The 16303-nt window shown below is 43.6% G+C and overlaps 1 protein-coding gene across 2 annotated transcripts in view; it reads left to right on the top strand.

Annotated features, from left to right (window-relative positions):
• The window catches only part of LOC124590697 (26S proteasome non-ATPase regulatory subunit 14), a 39320-nt gene that overhangs the window by 2190 nt on the left and 20827 nt on the right, over positions 1–16303 (top strand). For both annotated transcript variants that reach the window (XM_047131670.1, XM_047131671.1), the window contains 2 exons: positions 6698–6810; positions 9828–10028. In XM_047131670.1, the coding sequence (XP_046987626.1) occupies positions 6698–6810; positions 9828–10028 (314 nt within the window). The remainder of the gene's footprint in view (positions 1–6697; positions 6811–9827; positions 10029–16303) is intronic.

Genomic DNA, 16303 nt, shown 5'->3' with positions numbered 1-16303 from the left:
ATATATTAACATGATAGGCTTAGCAAAAGGCATGCATGAAGTTCATACAAGACCCTCGTGAATTATGATGGTATATAAATAAATAATTCAATATTACAAATAGAAGTAGGGAGCAGTGGAAGAATAAACCATGACACTGTGCAGGAGACAGTCTGGTTTACCAATGGGTAGAGAACAGATGAAGTCACTGTGGTTGGGGTATAGAGGGTAGAGTAGACTAGAGAGCAGTCTCTCTAGGGAATTGTGCCACAGTATTGCAGATGGAAATATGTGCTGTCAAAGTGTGTGCAGAGGAGAATTTGTGTAGATTCTACAAAGATTGTAGCACCTACTTTTATTAAGATGGTCAAACAGCACTGAAATCTCTCTCCACCACTGAAACAAGTTCAAAGGTCATTGCAGAATGCCCCAAAGCCCTTGTGGGATGAGGGGAAAGCAACGGGATAAATTTTCTGTAGGTCTCTGGTCACCTAGGAATCACTGGCAGTGAACAAGCTAAATGGGTTGGACCCAGGACCTGTGTGATGACTTTATTTATTGGACGGGAACCTGTCCTAACATCACCAACGCAGTGGATAAATCAAAACTATGAAACTGAAGGTGATACAAAAACCTAAAAATAAATCCCCTTACCAGCCACCAGAGCAATTATTTATTTCCCTTCTCTGAACTCCCTCAAGATAAAATGAAGAAGCAAGTAAGACAGACTAAAGGGTCCATATAATCTGATTAGTTATAAACACCAGATGCCAAAATAACTGGGCTAGGTCCCAATGGCTAAGCCTTGGAAACATTGTGATTCCGTGAAAATATTTTTTTGAAGAATAAGGTACAACCTGTCGGCTTTGACTAGTGACATTGACACCACATCTATTTGTCAATATTGCGAATAAAGTATCGTGACTATGACATTATGCAATCTTACAAATTTTAAATGTCAAAGTCCAAGGAGAATGTTGAGGTTTTTGACAGGAATGCCTTCTATCACATTAAAATTATTAGATCACTGTTGGGAAAGTAGTTTTCATCTGGAACATAAATGTAACTACGGAATTCATAAGAACTGAAAAAAAGAATTGATTTTGGAGTAACTCAGGTATGTGGGCGGATGAACTCATTATACATTTCTTCCCTTTCTTAATTTTATTTTATCCACTAGAAGTGGTTAGTGAAAGCTTTTCTTCCTTCCAAAGTAAGCAGTATGAAATTTTAAGGTTTTACCAGATTATATGATATTTATCCTGCCGCATTCCTCCAAGTTATTCAAATACTAACAATTCAAGGAAAAGCTACTACTACTACTTCTGCTTCTACTTACAGTAAAGATGACGTGTTAAGTTCCAGACACACAATTAATTGTACATGTCTGCATCTTAATGTGTCATCTTTATGGTAAACAGCACTCTATCTATCTCTTCCTTGTATTGTTGACATTCCAATCAGCAGTTTCCATTATTGTATATGCTGGTAAAAGCTTAAAGAGAAATTATCATTAAACATTTGTTGGCTTTGCCAAATCATTATCAAACTGTCACTTTCCAGCCTAACCATTCATCCAGGGAAAAGCAAAAAACAATATGTCTCTTATATTTCATATTGTGCTACAGACAAATGCCATACAAGAGGGCATATTATGATACACATAAACAGCTATCAGTGAAATCTTGTTTTTCATTGATCCTCTTGAAAATATTTTTATTATAAGGTATGTCCGTGAATATCAAATTTATTTTATGAATATAAAAATCTGTATTATAATTTTTTTTTAAAATTAAAACTTAATTGCCATGGCTTCCAGCCTACATGGATGTGTGTCACGCATTTCTGTTGTTCTACCTCGGTCCATCCAGAACCAAATTTCTACTAGGATACCCAGCCCTCAGCCATTGTTACAATCCCAGTGTTTGGGACCCCTTTTATAAAAATGTGACACGCTGCCTCATGTGTCAACTAGACTGTCTGCATGTGAAAGCTTAAGACTCTCAACTTTCTTGTTCACACTTCAGGGGGTGCAGATCACATTACTCTCCTCCATATTTACAAGGCCTTGGTCTTGTCCTAATTGAATTGTGGTTCCCAGGGTTACTACTCAAAGGCACATTCAGCTTTGATATTGTTGGACCCAGTCCATTGCTGTGGACTAAGGCTGGCCAGTGGTGCCTTCCAGACTGGTCGTATAGGCAGTCTTTTGACTGAAGCAGGGATCTTCCCTCTTCAGTTGTGAGGGCACAAAGTCGTGCTCACTTATGCAGTCATCATCTGACAATTAACTAAATCATCCAACTTGTCAAATTCTGTTCGCACACTTGGGGCATCAAACACCTGACATACACCCACGGATGGGACTACCAACTGGAATTTAAGAGACCTTCTTCCAAGACCTCCACCTAACCTCCTTAGAATGTGCTTCTAATCTTATTTTGCCCCCTCTCCCCACCGCTCGTCCTCTCCTGGTGGTTAGTACCGAGACTATGGATTAGCACTTCAAGGTCGTAAAGTTTGTCACCCCTCATGGTCTTCTGACATCTCTTCCTCTCAGTTCTTCTGGAGTATTGGGCTCCTACTATCATTTACACTGATAGCAGTAAAACTATGGATAGGACAGGATACATTCTTGCATTTCCTGCCATTCAGGAACATCATTTGTTGATAAGAACATGTAGTGATTTTGTGTTGCATGTGACATTCACTATGTGCTATGTGTTATTAAACATACCTCCCTCAGCTGCATTCTAATTTGTAGTGACTCAGTGAGCAGACTCCAGGTTATTGATCGATGTTACTCTTGTTGCTCTGTGAAATCTCTTGCTATTCATGACATCTTTGACCTTAGTCCCACCGCCTCTCAGTTGTCTTTCTCTGCATCCCAAGTCATGTGGACATCCCAGGGAATTAAACGGCTGACCATTGGGCTGGAGAATTTATTATTAGCCCGACATTCACTTAGACAATTCCAGGTGCAGGTTTGCTTATGCAAATATCTCTCGTCACAACTTCATCTGGTGGTGTACTGGCCCCACTTTTTTCCATTACCAAGGAGATTATTGCTGCATAACACTCCTTCTCCTGTTCCTCCTGAAAGGGGTTCACCATTGTACGTCACCTCTGTATTGGTCATCCAGATTAACCCATTGTTTAAGTAATGAACCACCCCCATGTTGTGGTTGTGAAGCCTAATGGACAGTAGCTGACATCCCATTGGAATGCCCTTAACTTCTAGCTCTCCATACCAAGCACGGTCATCCAGACTCTTTGCTTTTAATATTTCAGACAACTCATTGACAGTTGAACTGGTTCTCCATTAAAGTGGTTTTTATTATCATATATAACATTTTAAACGATAAGGATGGGATGGGGTGGTTGGGATGTCTCTCGCAACATGCTGTATCTGGGGAGGGGAGATGGGGGGAGGGAAGGGACCTCAACCGCACCTCCTTTACCAGCTGCATGGGTCCGGTTAGCCCCTCTTTTCTGCCACAGCCTATTACCTGTTTTAGGGGTAGCACTCCGATGAGAAGAATCGGGCTTCAGCAGCCAGAGACTGTATGGTGAGTAGCAGTCTATCCTTTTGTAGTATTGTCATTATTCCATCTTGGATTGTTTAGTGTAAGGAAAAGATAGATTGCTACTTACAGTAAAGATGACACATTAAGATGCATACAGGCACATTTAATTTTTTATTATTGGCAGCCCAAGAGACATACATTGTGTTTTTAGGCTTCTCACTTTTACCATTACAGATCTTCCACTAGAAGGCATTCTACATGTAACTGTATGTGCCCCTGGTGGGGGCTCAGATGCTGGTGGGATTACTCACGGCTTAGATGAGCCATCTGGGAGATTTGCTCTCGCCCACATACATATATTTTTCCTTTAATTATTTCCTAACTCTGGCATCAGTATTGCTTTTAATGCCTCTGTTCTACCACTCCTACAGTCTTTCAGTATCAAATTTCTGACTAATGTCAATAATGCCATATGAAATACCTCTTGACTGAGGTGCAGATGACATATTTAGTCCCTTAGACCCCAACCGACCAACTTATTAACCTCTGTAAGCTGTCCATATATTTTGGTGTAATTTGACTGCATACAACTATTCCATGCAAAACCTGGACAGTAAGTGCCCTCGCACAAGCTGTGCGAGCAGTCATGTTGGACTATTGTTGAAAGAAGTGGCAGGATGCTGCCTCCTGACAGGAAAGGTGCACTCCAGCTTTGAATGTTCCACAGAACCAGTGATACATTGTTTATCTCATGCCACCAGACTGCAGTGATGACTAATCTAATGCCACCAGTAAGTATTGAAATGAATAGACTCACATTTTAAAGGTTAAGATTGAAGCCCAGAAAAAGAAAAACTGGCAGGGTCAAAAGCTATTCGAATTTCCAGTATTTGTTGGCTGCATGCGCACTGTCAAATTTTAAAAAGCCAGGGAAATCTCTGATATCAGTATCCAAAAAACAACCAAAATTTGTTACTTTGTAATGGACTGACTCTGTAGTATGTAAAACTGGACTAGCAGAAAGTTTTTTATAGAATGATGATTACTGGATACTATATACAAAAAAAGTTATTTGCACATCTCAAGAACAGCAGTTAATTTTGCCATCCAGTTAAAACTGTCTCCATTTTTAAAAACCTGTAATAGGTTATACTGTCTTTTCAATTACAAAACATCAACATCTGCCTTGTACCAGAATGTCTAAATTCTGCCTAAAATTAATCCTTTGTTTCCTGCGTACATGGGGTAAAACTTGTACAGAATCATTATTAATTTTTATTGTGAGCCAAAGTAAAGTAATCTTAAATTGATATTGCAATACATATTGTCTTATAGCATGCAGTTATTTGGAAAAATGTGTTACTTTCAAGAAACTACTATCATATGATAATGCTGTCAGTGTTGACAGAAATAATTGTCTGGACACTGAAACAGAAACTCTTGAGGTCGAATTGTGCCTTTAAATATTCTTTCATATTGTAGTGTATGTTTTGAAGGATAAAGTTTGCTTGCCTGTGGTAGCTAGGGGGCAGACACCTTCCTGGCCATTGAGCAATATTAAGTGTTGTCACAGGTGCCTCTAAAGTATGGGCATGTCACTGTCTGGAGGAGAGGTGTTATAACTATTCAATACTTTTCTTAGCAAGACATCCAGAGTAAGATCAGATACCAATGCCTTTTGGTTTTTAGTAGAAATGAAGATGCAGGACAGGGCTGCCTTTTATAATGAAATTTATTGTAATGGTTGTGAGAATCAGCTTAAGTAAGTAGCAAGCAGCAAACCTCCAGAGCTCTTTTGAAACCATGCCAAGATATCTAGAGATTTGACCACAATTTTTCATAAATCTCTTGCTAAGGGATAGGTTTATAGCAGTAATAAGGGTATAGGTCACTCTCCCTGTCTGCAAAAAAAGGAAGTGTATTAATCAAACAGAGCTGATGTCATCTATCTTAAATATGTAATTAAAACAGTATCTTTTAATATATTGAGTTCAGAAATTATGAATTTTCTGGCACAAAGTGGTAATCGACATGGTTTCCTAAAACATGGATTATAAACTCACACTTTTCACACACAGGTGTGAGGTAACAAGGTTCATTTGGTGTTACTGGAGTTCTGTAAAGTTTAAGATTCAGTAACACATTGATGACTGTAATGTACTTAGGTTCATATGATACTTGTAATTAGATTTGTGACTGGATTGAATATTTGTTAACAGGCACAAATGCTGTATGTTAACTGGGAGAGTGTACCAATTGTGTATCTGGTGTACAGGGGACAAGTATACAGGAGACCACTATTTTAGATATTAATGACTAAATGGGTGTAATAACAAAAATAATAAATATTGATAATTAAATATAAATGGATAAATAAAAAATCTATTCACCAAGTGGCAGCAGGGGAACACACATAAAAGGATTTAACTATTTCAAGCTAGTGGCTCCTTTTTCTGGTAGAGGAGAAGAGGAAGGAAGAGGAGAGGTGTGAAGGAAAAGGACTGGGGAGTTGTAGGGTAAAGGGTACAGTTCAGAAGTCATCCAGAACCCTAGGTCAGGGGAGACTTACTGGATGGGATAAGAAGGAAAGACTTTCCTTCTCATCCCATCCGGTAGGTGTTCCCTGACCCAGGGTTCTGGAGTGACTTTGGTGAAATGTACCCCTTTTCCTAAACCTCTCCAGTCCTTTCCCTTCACCCCTATATCTTCCATCCGCTTCAACTCGTCTGCCAGAAGAAGGAGCCACTGTCTCCAAAAGCATGTAATAGTTAAATCCTTTGTGTGTGGGTGGGGGTGGGGGTGGGTGTGGGTGTGGATAGTATTAGTTGCAATCTCAAAATTTTCGCAGTTGCTGCAGTTATATATGATCACATTTTATCTTTTGCAAATAGTAGTACTATCTAGTAAGACCCTATCAAAATATCAGTCTGCAGTAAAGGCTCATTATTAGCTCATAATCTAGATAAAATGAAATAGGGTGCAAAAGTTCAGGCATTTGGCATGTATTTCAGAACTTGTTTAGTTGAGTTTCATGTCATTGAGTGCACATGGTCAGAATTCAGTGCAGGCAGATGGCTGATAAAGAAGCCAAAATGATTTTGCAGAATCAAACAATGGAAAATCCAGATGGAATGCAACAGTTGAATTTGCAGAATTGTTTGTAATACATAGAATAAAATTGTTTGCTACAGGTAAAGTTGTGATTGATGCATTTCGACTTATCAATCCTAATATGATGGTCCTGGGACAAGAACCTCGCCAGACAACATCAAATCTTGGTCATCTCCAGAAGCCTTCGGTACAGGTGAGACTGTTTTAGACTTAACACAGCTATGGTAAACAGTAGGTCTGGAACTAGTTAAAGTAAAGAAACTTCCACAAATATGAAAATCATTCTGAAATAAATATACTTTATATATACTGAAGATCAAATGCTGCCAAAAGGAAATAAACAAAATTGTTTAGAATAATAATGGAATAATGTTCAGTACCTGGGGTGGTAATTTTAGTAACAGGAGGGAACAAATTTGAAAACTGAGTCACATTAAGTATGAAAGATTAAGGCCAGCAGTGAGTGGAAATAACTTGTCTTGATGTACTGTAAAGGAAAATTAGGGGAGAGAGGTAATTCTCCACTGGATGATCCAAGATACAGCATGCACAAACTGGTTTATTACAAAATTCGTTATGAAGTTGCCACCACCAAAGTGTACCCTCACAGTACAGTAAAAGTTTAGTGTCTTTTTGATTGGTACACGTTCAAATTTGAAAGAGACAAGGATGGTCCATTGTGCATCCCCTTCAGTAGGGGAGCCTCACCTCAAGATCCCAGGTACTCATTTGATGGTAGGCTGATGAGCCATCCTGGAGAGGCTGGAAAGAGGAAGAATCATCACTTCTATCTGGAATTGAACCCAGGGGCTCTAGAGACCAGTGCTCTACCTGCTAGACCATCACGGTAAAAGATAAAAATGTCTATTTGTGAGTAAATAAGAGTGGTATCAATTTTCTTCCATAGTAGTAGAAAATGCTCACCTTGTCTAAAAATTAGAAAGGGCATTACAGTGTAGGTTATGCAAAAATAATTTTTAAGAAAAAAATCTGTACATTGTGCTGTTCAAAGCTAATTAGCATTGAAGATAGGCTATTGAACCATTGTTCACACAAATTCAATCGTCTCACCTGAGGTGGTGGTGCCAAATGTTTCTAGTTTGATTTCCTGAAAATAAACGCAAGTGAGACAACACTTTGACATGGGATGGTAGTAAGGATAGACTCTGAGCCAAAGACGGGATGGTAGTGAGGATAGACCCTGAGTAAAATAGTGAGGATAGACCCTGAGTAAAAGACTCAGCAGTCACAAGCTATTCAGACTCATTCTGACCACCCTGTATATAAGACTAAAGATTTTGTTATTCTTTCGTGTTTAAAATGAGTTACAGTGCTGCACCATTCCCCTCCCTCCCTCCCTCCGTGTGCAGAGGTTCCGCTTTTACTGTATAGGCCTTTTACAAGTATGTCTGTTTGGAACAGGGGACTGATGACCTTGATGTTTAGCCCCCCATCAAACCCCAAAACCAACCAACCCCCCATCCTCCTTTACCTCCCTCACCCACCTCCATCCTCTCCCTCCCTCACCCACCTCCCCCCTCTCCCTCCCTCACCCACCTCCCCCTCTCCCTCCCTCACCCACCTCCCCCCTCTCCCTCCCTCACCCACCTCCCCCCTCTCCCTCCCTCACCCACCTCCCCCCTCTCCCTCCCTCACCCACCTCCCCCCTCTCCCTCCCTCACCCACCTCCCCCCTCTCCCTCCCTCACCCACCTCCCCCCTCTCCCTCCCTCACCCACCTCCCCCCTCTCCCTCCCTCACCCACCTCCCCCCTCTCCCTCCCTCACCCACCTCCCCCCTCTCCCTCCCTCACCCACCTCCCCCCTCTCCCTCCCTCACCCACCTCCCCCCTCTCCCTCCCTCACCCACCTCCCCCCTCTCCCTCCCTCACCCACCTCCCCCCTCTCCCTCCCTCACCCACCTCCCCCCTCTCCCTCCCTCACCCACCTCCCCCCTCTCCCTCCCTCACCCACCTCCCCCCTCTCCCTCCCTCACCCACCTCCCCCCTCTCCCTCCCTCACCCACCTCCCCCCTCTCCCTCCCTCACCCACCTCCCCCCTCTCCCTCCCTCACCCACCTCCCGCCTCTCCCTCCCTCACCCACCTCCCCCCTCTCCCTCCCTCACCCACCTCCCCCCTCTCCCTCCCTCACCCACCTCCCCCCTCTCCCTCCCTCACCCACCTCCCCCCTCTCCCTCCCTCACCCACCTCCCCCCTCTCCCTCCCTCACCCACCTCCCCCCTCTCCCTCCCTCACCCACCTCCCCCCTCTCCCTCCCTCACCCACCTCCCCACTCTCCCTCCCTCACCCACCTCCCCCCTCTCCCTCCCTCACCCACCTCCCCCCTCTCCCTCCCTCACCCACCTCACCCATCTCCCTCCCTCACCCACCTCACCCCTCTCCCTCCCTCACCCACCTCACCCCTCTCCCTCCCTCACCCACCTCACCCCTCTCCCTCCCTCACCCACCTCACCCCTCTCCCTCCCTCACCCACCTCACCCCTCTCCCTCCCTCACCCACCTCACCCCTCTCCCTCCCTCACCCACCTCACCCCTCTCCCTCCCTCACCCACCTCACCCCTCTCCCTCCCTCACCCACCTCACCCCTCTCCCTCCCTCACCCACCACACCCCTCTCCCTCCCTCACCCACCTCACCCCTCTCCCTCCCTCACCCACCTCCCTCCCTCCCGCCATCACCCACTTCCCCCCTCTCCCTCCCTCCCTCCAGCACCCACTTCCCCCCTCTCCCTCCCTCCCTCCAGCACCCACTTCCCCCCTCTCCCTCCCTCCCTCCAGCACCCACTTCCCCCCTCTCCCTCCCTCCCTCCAGCACCCACTTCCCCCCTCTCCCTCCCTCCATCATCCACTTCCCCCCTCTCCCTCCCTCCATCCCTCCCTCACCCACTTCCTCCCCTCTCCCCCCTCTACTTCCCTCCCTCACCCCATCCCCCCTCTACCTCCCTCCCTCACCCCCTGCTCTGCCACTGCCGCCCCCCCTCCTGCTCTGCCGCTGCCGCCCCCCCTCCTGCTCTGCCGCTGCCGCCCCCCCTCCTGCTCTGCCGCTGCCGCCCCCCCTCCTGCTCTGCCGCTGCCGCCCCCGTCCTGCTCTGCCGCTGCCGCCCCCCCCTTTCTCAGGTTTGGCACCTTGTAATCCAGCTAGAAGTTAAATGTTGTAGATATTGTGTTTATGTATGTATTTATGTCATTTACAGGCTCTCATACATGGACTGAATAGGCACTATTACTCTATCAGCATTAATTATCGCAAGAATGAATTGGAGCAAAAGATGCTTTTGAACCTGCATAAAAAATCTTGGATGGATGGCCTTATGCTAGCTGACTACTCTGAGCACTGCAAGCTCAATGAATCAACAGTGCAGGATATGTTGGACTTGGCACGTAACTACAACAAGGTTAGTTGCATTTTGCACAGATAGTATTGTAATAACTGCAGTATTGATTTATAATGGAATTTAATTTTAGCGGCAGTTTGCACTATTATACATCTAATTTCTGAGTTCCCGGTAGATTAAAACTGTGTGCTGGACTGGGTTTCATAGCAGATAGGGATTGCTTTAAAATCCTGGAGTTGAGTAGTCATATTTCAGTCATTTCGCAACACTGCCTATCCGAGCTCTTGCTTATGTTCAGGGCTGCGGCAGTACTGTGGATTAAATTTGTAATGGAGAGCAGTGGGCCACCATTAAGTTTTTGTTCTTTAAGGAGGCATGTAAAACACAAACCATTACTCTTGAGTGAGCTCGTATGACAATCCCCTGGTCAGAAAACTACATGGAACTTTTCCAGTCACAACTTTCAGTGAACTACTGCTGGCTGTTAAGTACCACACAACAAACTACTGTAACAATAAATAAGTATTCCAACAGTAAGAATGAAAACAAACAAAATCACAGGATGCATCGATCACACAGGATGGTAAACTACCTGAATCTAGAACACAATGCAAGTGGGAAGTGCTGTGGTAGTGAGGCAAAGGTTTGGCAACTTCGAGTGCTTGCTGCGGCTACAGATATCGTTAAATTGGTGGAATGCGGTCTGTGCCTCCTGCATGAGCTACCTCCTACTAGTTCAGTTATAGGTGTCAATCCTAAAGTAATTTTGAACAGGCTACAGCCCTTTCAAGTTAAATGCACCAACTTTAGCAGTTGATGAAGAGCTAGAAGAGTTTTATGAGTCTCTTTCCAATTACCTTGATAATACACTCTTGGAAATGGAAAAAAGAACACATTGACACCGGTGTGTCAGACCCACCATACTTGCTCCGGACACTGCGAGAGGGCTGTACAAGCAATGATCACACGCACGGCACAGCGGACACACCAGGACCCGCGGTGTTGGCCGTCGAATGGCGCTAGCTGCGCAGCATTTGTGCACCGCCGCCGTCAGTGTCAGCCAGTTTGCCGTGGCATACGGAGCTCCATCGCAGTCTTTAACACTGGTAGCATGCCGCGACAGCGTGGACGTGAACCGTATGTGCAGTTGACGGACTTTGAGCGAGGGCGTATAGTGGGCATGCGGGAGGCCGGGTGGACGTACCGCCGAATTGCTCAACACGTGGGGCGTGAGGTCTCCACAGTACATCGATGTTGTCGCCAGTGGTCGACGGAAGGTGCACGTGCCCGTCGACCTGGGACCGGACCGCAGCGACGCACGGATGCACGCCAAGACCGTAGGATCCTACGCAGTGCCGTAGGGGACCGCACCGCCACTTCCCAGCAAATTAGGGACACTGTTGCTCCTGGGGTATCGGCGAGGACCATTCGCAACCGTCTCCATGAAGCTGGGCTACGGTCCCGCACACCGTTAGGCCGTCTTCCGCTCACGCCCCAACATCGTGCAGCCCACCTCCAGTGGTGTCGCGACAGGCGTGAATGGAGGGACGAATGGAGACGTGTCGTCTTCAGCGATGAGAGTCGCTTCTGCCTTGGTGCCAATGATGGTCGTATGCGTGTTTGCCGCCGTGCAGGTGAGCGCCACAATCAGGACTGCATACGACCGAGGCACACAGGGCCAACACCCGGCATCATGGTGTGGGGAGCGATCTGCTACACTGGCCGTACACCACTGGTGATCGTCGAGGGGACACTGAATAGTGCACGGTACATCCAAACCGTCATCGAACCCATCGTTCTACCATTCCTAGACCGGCAAGGGAACTTGCTGTTCCAACAGGACAATGCACGTCCGCATGTATCCCGTGCCACCCAACGTGCTCTAGAAGGTGTAAGTCAACTACCCTGGCCAGCAAGATCTCCGGATCTGTCCCCCATTGAGCATGTTTGGGACTGGATGAAGCGTCATCTCACGCGGTCTGCACGTCCAGCACGAACGCTGGTCCAACTGAGGCGCCAGGTGGAAATGGCATGGCAAGCCGTTCCACAGGACTACATCCAGCATCTCTACGATCGTCTCCATGGGAGAATAGCAGCCTGCATTGCTGCGAAAGGTGGATATACACTGTACTAGTGCCGACATTGTGCATGCTCTGTTGCCTGTGTCTATGTGCCTGTGGTTCTGTCAGTGTGATCATGTGATGTATCTGACGCCAGGAATGTGTCAATAAAGTTTCCCCTTCCTGGGACAATGAATTCACGGTGTTCTTATTTCAATTTCCAGGAGTGTATTATGAAAAGGGTAGTTTGCTGCTCACCATGCAATGAAAATATTGAGTTGCAGGCAGGCACAACAAGGAGACTGCTAAACATGTAAGCTTTGTCAGAAGGCCTTCTTCTGAAATGGGAAAGAACACCCCCCCCCCCCCCCCCCCCCCCACACACACACACACACACACACACACACACACACACACACACACACACACACACACACACACACACACACACACACACAGGATGCAGTGTTGTGACAAATACAGAATTATTTCACATACCAGTAAGATTCTTCTAAATGTCATACATAATTGCATAGACCCTACTTTGATAAGATAATACCAGCAGAGCAGTCTGGATTCATACATAATAAAGGGACCCAGGAGTGGGTTCTCAATGCCAAGACAGTTAATTGACAAATGTAGTGGAGAATTTAGTATCCATTTAGTTTTTTGTATGTACATAACTTGACACTGGCCTCAGAAGTGAACAGCACTGTAAGTATTCACTTTAGTGGTCTTGTTTTTAGTGAATGGATAGACGTTATTACTGAAAGTCAGTTGTGTACCTGACATTGATTGTATTCAGAAGAGAATGTAATGTTGCTAAAAGGAAAATATAGATGCTTTTAAGGATCAACAAATGCAAAACAAAAAAGTGATTCCTAGAAAGTAAATGCAAAAGCGCTCAACATTATAAATGTTGAAGTGAGGAACATAGTAATTTCAGTACTTGCTTTCTTCAGGAATGAAGTGAAGAAGACAAGTTTGGAAGTCAAAGAAATGTGAAACTACTACTTCAAATCATTGTAGCTGTATCTAACAGCTAAGAACTGTAGCACGAAGCAGCTGACATTGTTGTCCATGTTCTGCTTTCTAGTTTTTCCCTCAGTTGTTCTGAGCAGCTGTGAAAATCTGCTGACGTTCATGAAAAGTTTTGGAAGAAACTAAGAAATTGTGTATTTTAAAATTGTTCTCTGGTGTTTGTGAACCTGCAAACCCCTGTTCAGCTCTGTCTCACAGGAAATATTCTAATAATGTACACCAGCCAACTTTAAATCAGTGAGGCTTTTCCTACATTTATTGTCACTGCAAACTGTTTGATGACCAGTTCCAGTTATGTGTTGTACTGGCAGACACCATCTTACTACCCATCAGTATGGCAGTGGCAGACTATTCAGTGCGGCTTCAGTTTATGTAAGCAATCAGTTCACTAAATCTCTAAATCTCTTGATAAATGTCACAAGTAAGCTAACTTATTTATTGTTTTACATATCTAGTTCTGTAGGACGAAATTGAGGAGCAAATCTCCATGGTCATTGAATGTGTCAGTACATGAAATTACAACAGAAAAGTAATAACAGATAAAATAAAATGTTTATGAATCCGGAAAAGACGCCAAGCTATAAGTTTATGTAAACACAGTCAGCTATGCAACACAGGAATCAGTTTAATTTTTCAAGGAACTCCTGGATAGAATATGAGGAGTGACCCATGTGGTAACTCTTAAGGCTAGATTTGAAAGTGCGTGGATTACTGTCAAGGTTTGTTTTTTTTTTTTTTTTGGGGGGGGGGGGGGGGCATGTGGCTGAATACCTAGGCCAATGAATGGGGGTCGACACGAGGTTTGCAGAGTGGGACAACCCTCATTGCCCAAACTGTCTGATTCTGCGCCAAAAATTCCTTTTGAGAATGGAAAGCGCTACCCCAAAATGTAATACCATATGTCGTAAGTGAATGAAAATATGCAAAGTATACTACTTTTAGTAAACAAGATCCTGAACGTGGGCTTTCCATGAAAGTTTACTGTTTTTTTTTTTTTTTTTTTTTAATAATATTCCCATTCTGTATAATTAAGACATTAGGTTTTGTTCAGTTGTGTGTTATAAACTGTAAAAACTGAGTCTTACTGTGAATTAGCGTTACTTAATTTATACAAGCCATGAATCTGTCTTGAACTGCACTATTTGAAACAGTGCCAGTGTTACACACATGCTTTACCACCAAACTACTGTCATCAGCAAACAGAAATATTTTAAAATCAACTGTAATACTAGAAGTATATCATTAATATAAATAAGCAACAGGAGTGGCCCAGCACTGATCCATGGGGCATGCCCCATGTGGATCCCACAACATAGCCATTTTGATTACTGTAGAGAATGAGCTTTTTCTGGCTATTCTTAAAGTAAGAGGTGCACGAATTGTGAGCTACTCCCCTTATTCCACAATGGTCCAACTTCTGGAGCAATATTTTGCGATAACATAGTCAAATGCCTTAGTTAAATAAAAAGATGCCTGGTGTTCTAAACCATTTGTTTCATCCTTCCAGTACTTCACAGAGAGAAGAGAATAATGTGTTTTCATTTGTTAAACTACTTCTAAAACCAAACTGTACATCGGACAGCAAATTATGTGAGATGAAGTGAAATAAAACAATATGATCAATTATCCTTACACACACAGCCTTTCCTGCAACTTCAGCAAATACTGACGGCATAGAAATAGATCTAAAATTATCTCTATTATCCCTTTCTCCCTGTTTATAAACCGGCTTTCACTACTGAGTACTATAATCGTTCAGGAAACTGACCGTTGCTAAAGGAAAAATTAAAAATGTCTGAGCGCAAGGCTAATATATGCAAGACAGTACTTCTGTATTGTGTTAGATACACCATCACAGCCATGAGAATCCTTGGTCTTCAGTGATTTAATTGTTGACTCAATCTCCCCCATGTCAGTATCACAAAGGAGTAAAGCATTTTCCAGGTGTGTTATGATTCCCTGTGGAAACTAAGATTTTATTTAATTCACCATCTACATTCAGAAAGTGACTGTTAATCACTGTACATATATCTGACTTACCAGTAAAAGAAAAATTTTTGTTACATGCTAACTTTGTGTTTTCAACCTTGTGTTGCTGACCAGACACTTCCTTCATGACTGACAATATGGTTTTAATTCTAACCTGTGAATTAGCTATTCTATTTGTGTACCACATAGTCTTTACCTTCCTGATAACATTTTTAAGCAGCTTACATTGGTAATAGGCTGCTGTAGCTCGATTGCAGCAACTTTCAACATTTTGATGTAATTCTCACTTTTTTCTACATTATATCATTATCGTACTAGTCAGCCATAATGTTGAAATATTCATCTGGAATCAAAGTTATTCACATGTTGACACCAAAGGTTCATTGCAGATAGTATTATTCATGTATGGCATTAATGCACTACATGAGTCACACACATAGATAGATAATAGTAATATAGAAGACAGTCTTTCACCAAAATGTTAATACAGGGTGTCTACGACCCGGGACAACCGGGAGATCTGGGAAAAACCCGTTTTTTTTTTTTCATCCGGCAGAAAACTGGGAAAAACCCGGGGTATTTTTAGAATTCCGGGAATTTTTCATTGTTTTAGTTTTCAGTTAAATTTTTGTAATTTTGACTAGTAAGAACCAACACACTAACAAAGGATATTACTGTATCCCGCTACTGCAGAATAATACTTCAACAATAAAACATAAACGAGAGAAAAAACGAAAATAACTTAAATTGCAGAAGAAATGCGCCATATACAACGACGACACAAGTGCTCATGCAAGCGTCTGCCAATTGAAAATGTGTCAAAGGCTTTAGGAAGACTATGCAGTGCTTCAGAACAACAAATTGCCTCCAATGAGCGTGAAGTCGCAACTGTTTACATTAGATTTGTTTTAGCAGTTAACGTGTGGGCTCATGCGCATGCGCAGTAGAGTCACGTTTGAGTAGTAGGTTCTCCCGCTTCTGTCAGCAGGATTGTGGCTGTTGGCTGTGCAAGCAGTCGCAGCAAGCAGCTAGATACTACCGGGAAAAGGGGGCGCCAAATTCATATTCTTGAGGAAAAAAAACTTGTTTCACAAAGTACCTAGCATCCAGCGCACGTTTGCCTATCAATTAGTCATATGATTTTGAAACGCTTCTCTGTTGGTTTTTGAACATTTTTGAACACATTTTAAGTTGATTTCTGAATGAATCATAAGCTGACTTTTGAATGCATGCATAGTGTACGTG

The sequence above is a fragment of the Schistocerca americana genome, chromosome 2 (genome assembly GCF_021461395.2).
Source record: "Schistocerca americana isolate TAMUIC-IGC-003095 chromosome 2, iqSchAmer2.1, whole genome shotgun sequence".
NCBI classification, from domain to species: domain Eukaryota; kingdom Metazoa; phylum Arthropoda; class Insecta; order Orthoptera; family Acrididae; genus Schistocerca; species Schistocerca americana.
Note: the sequence above shows the minus strand (reverse complement) of the source record. Positions and strands in the feature narration are given on the sequence as shown.